General features: G+C 34.1%; 1 protein-coding gene across 2 annotated transcripts; it reads left to right on the forward strand.

Annotated features, from left to right (window-relative positions):
• Positions 1-1934: 1934 nt before the first annotated feature.
• LOC131360231 (uncharacterized) lies at positions 1935-8983 on the forward strand. Of its 2 annotated transcripts, XM_058400461.1 has the most exons (6): positions 1936-2277; positions 3292-3648; positions 4444-4488; positions 6958-7014; positions 7388-7501; positions 8038-8982. In XM_058400461.1, exons 1-6 carry the CDS (start codon positions 2235-2237, stop codon positions 8211-8213), a joined length of 792 nt encoding a protein of 263 aa, XP_058256444.1. In that variant the 5' UTR covers positions 1936-2234; the 3' UTR covers positions 8214-8982. The 2 variants fall into 2 exon arrangements, with proteins under 2 accessions (XP_058256445.1, XP_058256444.1); XM_058400462.1 differs by lacking the exon at positions 6958-7014 and having other exon boundaries at positions 1935-2277; positions 8038-8983.
• Positions 8984-9193: the final 210 nt, after the last annotated feature.

The following is a 9193-nucleotide window of genomic DNA, read 5'->3' on the forward strand; positions in this document are numbered from 1 at the left end:
CTATTCTACCACCTTCATTTTTTCTCATCTTTAGCCATTCAGATGTCAATTTTCTGCTGTGCTTCTGATCACTTTCCTGTTGCATGACCCAGTTTCAAGCTTTCAAGCTTCAACCCTCTTAAGCTGCTGGACAGATGTCATTACAATTGTCTCAGGAATATTCAGTTCATTAGTCTCAATGATGGCAGGTTTACCAGGTCCTATGGCTGCAAAACAAGCACAAATCACTCATCATTACTCTACCTTAATGCTTGACAGTTAGTATGAGGTGCTTGTGATGATACGTTATGTCTGGTTTTTGCAAAACATGGCAGTGTGTGTATGATGACCCCTCCCCTTCCTCTATACACAACTGGGAGCCCTGAAACACTTTTTTATGCTGTTTAACTTGAAAGAGTGAAATACTTGCAGATTATGCAGATCTTTTCCAGCATGCCAGCACAGATAAACATAAAAGATATGCAGTACTGTTGGATTTGTCACAGAGCAAGACAAGACAGAGAATTAGTTAAAAACCTACATAGCCTGTCAGACATCCCTTAGTTCTGTTAACCATCTCAGCAAATTAATTGGATCTACTTTTAATAAACACATCAAAATGCACTGAACCAAATGCACAGTGTTAATCAACCATGTAATTGCTCCATGTATTTTTAAAGATCTTCAGAGGAACAGTGGAGATGTGTAATACTCCCTTGTGTTTGATGAAATTACAGATGTTGTGGTTTGTGTGTTTGTGATTTGTGCATTACAGAGCAGAGGACAAAGGAGGGAGGGAAAGAATAACAAGACATTTTTTGGAATACTTTTATTGATGTCTGGTTGGCACAGGGACATAATGGTTAGCACTGTGGCCTTGCACTTCCAGGCTTGCATTTCACATTTACATGCAAACTCCTCCCACAGTCCAAAGATATGTAGAGTAGGCTAATTGCCATTTCCAAATTGCCCATAGTTTGCGAGTGACTGTGCGTGTGTATTTGTGCCCTGTGATGCATTGGCACCCCATCCAGGGTGTACTCTGACTTGTGCCTTGCGTCTTCTGGGATAGACTCCAGGCCACCTGCGACTCTGTGTAGGACAAAGAGTGAGAGAGTTTGTGTAACTTCTTTAATAATTGCTTTATTTTGCCTCCACTGAAAAGTTACTTTCAAATCGTTATTTTTTGTAATCTGTCAGTTCAATTGATTTGGATGTATGTTAATAATTGTACATACATGTTACATTTGGTGAACATGTTGGTAGTTGTTTGGCGTCAGCCATGGCCCACTCTTTCCACCCGCTGGTGGAAGAGGTGTGTGTACATGTCTTTTGGGTGACCTGGCAACACTTGTCATATGTTGCACTCAACTTTGTTCATGTTTAAGGCCAAAAATACTTTAAAGTGGACTTACAGGTGGACTTACAGGAACAAGCAGCCAGTGAGGTGTTTTGTTTGTAAATGTAAACAAAAGTGTTAATTTCCTGATCATGTGGGGGGTCAACTTCATGAAAACATGACATTGTTGTGTTTTTTATTGTCATCTGATGTTATTTGTTTGTTTAAGGATGTTGGTGAGGGATTGATTTTTGGTTTCTGATTATTAAAATCATCAAATTACAGGAGTGTGTATGTTGTTTGGATTGCATGAATTTGGGTTCATGGGTTTTAAGATGAGCCGGAAAGAAACCTAGACTTTTTTACGTGTGTGTGTGTGCGTGAAACCTAGACTTTGAACGTACGTGTGTTTCTTGCTAAATTACACACGCTTCTGAGTTTCACCTTCACCAGATGTTATTTAGTTTTTGTTTCTCACCCTTTATTTGGTTAACCTCTTTTCACACTGTGCTTTTCATGCTGACTCAATCGGGTCCTCTCGTTACTATTACATTCCTCTACGTTAGTGTTAACACTATCAAGACAACATGTTTCTACATGTTTTCTACATGCTGACATTTTCCTTTCTTATTTTCATACTCGATTCATAGTTGTGCTGGTGGTTTGGGTGGTTTTTCTGTCTACTTCCTCTTCACTTCATTTGCTGCTTCAGGTTTTCAGCATGTTTTCACACGAGCCTACGTAGATAACTCAACCCTCAGCCTTAGACCACTTTGACATCACAAACTAGCATGTAACACAGACCTTTCACATACTAATATTACAACAGATTTTCAGTGATGTGGGTGTCTCTTGTACTTTTCTCTGGTTCTTTCTAAAGGTCTTCATATTTTGGGTGAATTACTTCACAAGGAAAATGGATTATTTACTCATTAGGAATTTTCTGCTAATGCTCACAGGTCAGACATTTTACATTCATACCTACATGAGATAAATGGATTCACAAGAAGGGTTTTTTTTGTTTGTTTGTTTAATTGGGTCCAATTATTCGCAACTTATTCAACAAAAGTTATTGCAAAAATTGGAAATTCTCAAAATTAAAGGGATGGAAATTCTTAAAATTAAATCGATGGAAATCAGAATGATCAGTGTTTGTATATTTATTGTCACTTTCTATAGGATTCATTTAAGCATTAATTAAAAAACAAATATATAACAAGCAGATTTTTAAATAATATAAAATGAAATATTATGACAATTTAAATAATATTTTATATAATTTTTATAATATTTTAATACATAAAAGTTTCCATAAAAAGCAATAGCCAATATTAAAAATGAAGAAAAGAAATGCACTTAATATTTTGATATTTGGATTATATATATATATATATATATATATATATATATATATATATATATATATATATATATATATATATATATATATATATATGCGCTTTAATATATAAACATTCAAACAAAAGGGTCTGATGCTTAATAGGTATTTAAAACTTTCACTGAATTTACAGTATTCTTTTAAAGTTTTACGAATTTGCTTTCAAATGCTTTAGATCTTTGGCGTAATTTACACATACTCAGTATTTGAATGTTTGAGATTTGTCTAATCTAATTATTCTAATCTTATGATTGTCTAATCTATTTTTTTAAAGATTTTTTTTATGATTTTAAATTCATATATTTTCAAAGGCAAATACTAGGCATGTTTAAAAGAAAGATAAAATATTGTAAAATAAACCAGAAATAAATATTTACAGTCATGTTTATATAATTCAAAGATATGAAATTCATATTCAGATACTTCTGTCAGATTCCGTGATCCATAATACTGTCCCTGTTTACAGTACTGATTCAAGTTAGTTAAGAACTTTTTTTGTTTAATAGAAACAAAACATCTATAAAAACAAAGCATATCATGGTCATTTCTTCTCCATGTTTGGTTTTCTCCACAGTGGGAGCCATAATTAATGCCAGAGTTCACAGGACACTAGTTGAACCTATGGTTCCATCGATGGTTGCTGCATGTTTAGGATCAAACCCAACCATCAACTGCTCTTTTTACACAGATGCTAAAGGACTCAAAGTGAAATGGTATTTTAGCAACACATCTGACTTTAAGCACAATGAGAAGATCCAGTCATCAAATCGCTCCAGTGTGAGTCATTACCATGAAGCCCAAGGATGGACTGCTTCATTTTTGACGATTAAAAATGTTACTTTCAGTGATATGGGATGGTATTTTTGTGAGGTCACACAGGATATTCCTGAACTCATTGATAAACACAGCAATGGATCTAAGCTGGTGATTTGTAAGTACTATTTCATATACAGTATATGAGGAAAGATATCAGTGTAGCCACAGGAATTCTGTAACAAAACCTTCATTAATGTATCTGAAAGTACTATATGGTCATTATACCTTTATAGAAAAAGTGATCATATCATAGTTAGTCCAATGTTTTTACATATGAGTCATAACATGGTGTTATCACTTTCATGTCACTTTTTAAAATGAAGAAAATCTAATTATTTACATCTCAACAAATCCCATTTCCTTTATTCATTTGTAATATACATTTTGAAAGCTTCCTGGAGGTCACAGTCAAACAAGCCACATTTAAATGAAGAGTGTACCATATCCTTTTAGTCTTTCTTTGCTATTTTGCACTAGAGTTCAGCAGTATAAATGGACAAATTTCTCCGTCCTTCCTTCTGCTAGTTCCTAGACAGTGAGTAACTCAGACTCAGTGGAACAGAACAGAAGTCATGAAAACAGACATTAAAATATGCAAAACATTCACTAAATATAGCTTTAACAACCCTAAATTACAATTTTTTATAAAGACTAAATTGTAAAATTTAATAATATAATAAAGACTAAAGTGGTCAAGGCTTGGGCTTGCAGATTCATCATGTCCATTTGGCTTCAACTGGTTTAAAAAAGTTTAGAAACACCTGGATTTACATACATACAGTTCTATTATTCTAATAAATATCTCATTAGCATTAAATAGAGCATGAGAAATATCTCACAACACCATCTCTCACAATCTACACAACATCTAACATCTAACTAAGCTACATCTCATGTTTCTCTTTTACAGATTCACCCACCGAGAGTAATGTGGAGTACAACACAACAACTTGTGGTAAATGTTGAATTTTATAGTCAGTTTTTGGTGTGTATTCATTAATACACAGTCAGAGCTAGTTCATCTGTGCTGGAGCTAATTAATTTAATTTACACTGCTGGGTTGAGGTAACTAGAGAGGTTGAGATTTAGCTCATTAAATTATTTTAGTGATGCCTTCTGGAGTAGAATTTAGTCTCAGGCTTTCAACTGGCCTGTAAGGGCCCTGTAACGTTTGAATCCTTTAAGTCTGACCTAAATTTGTTTATTATTGTCAATATCATCAGCATTTAAAAATCTCAAAATACTTTACATACATTAAAAGATTAACAACATCGCAGCATGTGATATTATCTTGAATATATGTTCAAATTATTTAAGTTTCATAAAACAAATATCAGATTATTGAACATACTTCTAGGCATTTTCACTGATTTCAAGCCTAAAACTGATTGGCTCTATTTGACTGATAATTTTGCTAATTTCATTTTTTTGGCCAATAGACTAAAAAGTGTAAAGATTTAACAAGAAGATCATGCAAAGACGACGCAACATTGCATCGTTCAAGTACCACAAGCACCCAGCCGAACTGGAGCTATAGGACTCAAATTCAGTTTTGGACTTGAGTGCAGTCTTGAATTGTTTTTCATATTGACTTGGAATTGTCTCTAAATTAAAACCAACTGAACATTGCTAAAATGGTCTTCATCTAAAAAGAAAAAACCCAAACAAACAAAAAAAACACACAAAAAAACATTGTCTTGTGATGATCTGTGGCGTAAACAGAAATCTAAAAAATGCATTTAGCTTAATATGTCTTGAGGAAAGCATGTGTTTGCATTCTCTATGATTGGTTTCTGTCATATGAAATAGAAGAACTGTCTGGTGGATGAGAATTCGTAGGTGACCAAATTGAGTAAAAAAATGAAAAGAAAAAAAAACACCAAGTTCATGCCAGTGGACTGATATTAAGTCTGTAGAGCCTGGAGGATATATGTGTTAACACCCAAGTAACAGTAAACCAGAATTCCTGGAGTAAATGAACTCTTATCACCAGAAGGAGGAAACAGGCCTCTCACTATTGCATGTCCCTGGAGAGCCTCGGTATCATCAGCTATCATCATGACTGTCATCACCCATTGGGCCCATGTCTGTTTATTAACTGTTTATTATTTATCTGATGATGGAAAAGCTGCAGTCCAGCCTAAAATAGTACCATATTCCCAGTGCATAAATATTTACTGGGCATAACAAGGAAAGCTCTGCAATTTCAATTTAATCTGCAATTTCATCACAAATTCATTGAACTGAGTGATATGATTTTGGACAGAATAATGCATGCAAGGCACATTTTTCTGTTCACTGTGCCTCTTTTGCTGAGATGATAATGCATCAGTTTGAGTTATTTGGGGGTCTGGTTGTTAAAAGCAGAAAGCCATTAAAAGTGAGTGTTAGACAGTGCAGACGTAATGCTGAATTAATAAAAACAATTTTGACAATTTTAAGTTTACAGTAACTGTTACCACAAGACAGAAAATAAGTTTTTCGACTTTAGTCCAAGGGACATTTTACTGGTGTGAGTTCTGTTTACACCCCGTGCCTGTAGCTGTTAGAACTTTGCGCTAGAACGTAAAACCAAACTCTGACATCATAAGTGCTCGGTGTGGTTAGTCCATTTCTCTCTGCTGGTTTCTAGATTCTGAAACACCATGTGCTCTTCTTTATAAGCATTCTGTGGTATCAGAGGCAAAGTGCAACATCCTAAATCATTAGTGCAAGACTAAAAAGTTTTTGATTTTTCTGTTTCTATGAATGTGAAACTTAAACCAGAATACCAAATACTGCAATTTTAAAAAATAGCTTAATAATTGTGTCTTATTTTTTATACTATCGTTATGTCACCCTTCCTTTTTTTCATAACATATCTGAAGGTATATGGTCACTTTACCTTAAAGCAAAAAGTGTTTTTACACATTAGTTACACAACAAATTTCCCTTTTCCTTTATTCATTTGTAATACAAATTTTGAAACATTATTGGAAGTCACGGTCGAACAAGTTGCATTTATATGAAGAGTTTACTGTGTCCTTTTAGTCTTTATTTCTAATTAAATAAATTATAGACAGAAATTAGACAAATTTCTCCATCCATCCAACTCTGCTAGTTTCTAGACAACAGTGAGTGATTCAGACTCCGTAAAACAGAACAGAAGTCATGAAAACAGACATTAAAATACACCCATGACATTTGCTGAACATGGCTTTTACAGCCCTAAATTAAAAATATGCAATATAATAAAGACTAAAGTGGTCAGCCAGTTCAAAAAAGTTTAGAAGCACCTGGATTTACATACATACACTTTCATTATTCCTATAAATATCTAATTAGCACTGAATAGAGCATGAGGGAAATCTCACAACACCATTGCTCACAATTTACATAACATCTAACATCTAATTAAATTATATCCCATGTTTCTTTTTTACAGATTCACCCACCGGGAGTAATTTTAAGTGCAATACAACCAATTCAACTACAATTTGTGGTAAATGTTGGCTTTTGTAGTCAGATTTTTCATTATACACACAGCCAGAGCTAGTTCATCTGTACCTAGAGAGGTTGAGATGGAGACATTAACTCATTACATTATCTTAGTGATGCCATCTGGAGTAGAGTTTAGTCTGAATCAATAGGTCTTTCAAGTAATTTAAGTTCTGACCCAAAATCTGTTTATTTTAATCATAGTCATTATCTTCATTAGCATTTCAATATCTTAGTTTTGAAACTACAACTATACTTGATAAATTTAGAAGATGTATTATTCTTGCCCCAGTTATGAATTTTTTCCCTAGCAAAAACTTACTTTTTTGGAACTAACTGACTTTGAAAATACTCAGTATTCCTCTTCTTTTTTTCAGCCTCTGAAACTCCAAATGCTTCTCCTTGGTGGCTGTGGGTAGTTTTGGCAGTGGGCTGCGTTTTGATTATAACATCTGTGATCATCACAACGGTCATACGTAGAAGAAAAAAAGGTGCTAAAATTTTTTTTATGTTGAACCTTATGCATAAACATGCAAATGTTGTCATAGAGTATGGCACTGACCTTCACAGACAGCCTTTCTTTGCACGGTTAAGTGCTAAGTTTTATAAACGGGTTCTTCTTTGATAATCTAGAACCATTAGTTGTAGGACTGTATGTAGTACCTTTATGAGTTCCTGTAGAGAAACAAAAAAATAGTGCAGACGAACATGAATGTATGCACATTTATTATGGCTGCGTGTGAAAAAGTCATGCACAGCAGAGCAAAACGTCTGTTTGAGGTCAGGTCTGCTTTTTCTTCTGTCTTGCTGGAGCACATCGGTGTGTAGGTGTTGTGTGGTATGAGTCACGCTCAGATGAGGTGTCCAATTCAGATAACACAGAGCTGTAAACTGCATGTGGTTACAGAACTGGGGTGCAACATGTACTTGCAGAGCAAGTTATTTGTCCTCAATCATCAGACCTGACCATGTAAGAAAAAGATAATTCTAAAAATATCTATAAAAAAAATGTATGTCTATTTTTTAGAGTCTCCTGTTTATGAGAATACGAAAGAAGCTTCAAAGAGACAATGGAAAGAAGATCAGTCTCTTCAGCGCAGCATGCCATCAAAAGGATATTCAAATAAACAAATGGATACTCTGACACCACATAAATATGAATCTTGTCCCAAAGGTAGACAGCCGAGCCCAAAACATAAATGATAAATTTGGATTATAATATGCTAGTCCATCTTTATTTTCTCATCCAGCCATTCAGATGTAATTTTGGTGGTCTGGTGGGGATCATTGTTCTGTTTCATGAACCAGTTTTAGCCAAGCGTTATCTGCTAGACAAATGACCTCAAATTTGCCTCTAGAATGATTTGGTATAATGAGGAGTTCAAGCTTGTCCAATTATCTTTAGGTGCCCTGGAACAGTGGTTATAATCACCACCACATGTATTTGTGGTGATATGCCATGTTTGTCCAAAGTTTGTGATCCTGTGATTCTGATCAAACGTTTTCTCTTGGGCAGACTGGCAGCAGACTTAAATGAACTCAATTTCTTAATGATCTATCTCACTGTACAACGATGGGTTTCATCAAACCTTGGGTTGTATGAAGAAACAGTTGGTGCTCTGAGATCACTGTTAATTTGTTCTCTCCTTCGCATGGTGTTGGCATGCTTTCAGGTGCAGTTCAGGTGCATTTGATAAGTAGCTTCTGGCTAAAATTACTATGTTAATTGGAATAAAAGCAGCAAGTGTAAACTTTATGGTCTGACATATTTTTTGATAAGTTCATAATGACACAGTGGATTGTTGTATTAGATGTTGTTAGATTTATGACCTGATGATCTTTTATCATCTCTGAATGCATAAAACCATACTTTTAAAAAAAGGTGTACTTTTTTTCTCATCACTAAAATGCATTACATAATTAAAATAAAAAACAATACCCAATCAACTATTCTATACTACTATTTTATACTATTCTGTATATTTGTAGACTTTTTTATATAAGAGTAGACTTTTATTGTAGCCATAAAAAATAAACATTTATTATTATATTGTGAACGACATTGTTTTTCATTTTCAAAGAAATCATTTCTGGAATATTGTTCAAAACAGAAATGTTTAAAACATCAACTTGCTGGTTCTTATCCATATTATTTACTTATTATTCACAGATTTACACAGGAT

Source organism: Hemibagrus wyckioides, linkage group LG10, assembly GCF_019097595.1.
Source record: "Hemibagrus wyckioides isolate EC202008001 linkage group LG10, SWU_Hwy_1.0, whole genome shotgun sequence".
Taxonomy (NCBI): Eukaryota; Metazoa; Chordata; class Actinopteri; order Siluriformes; family Bagridae; genus Hemibagrus; species Hemibagrus wyckioides.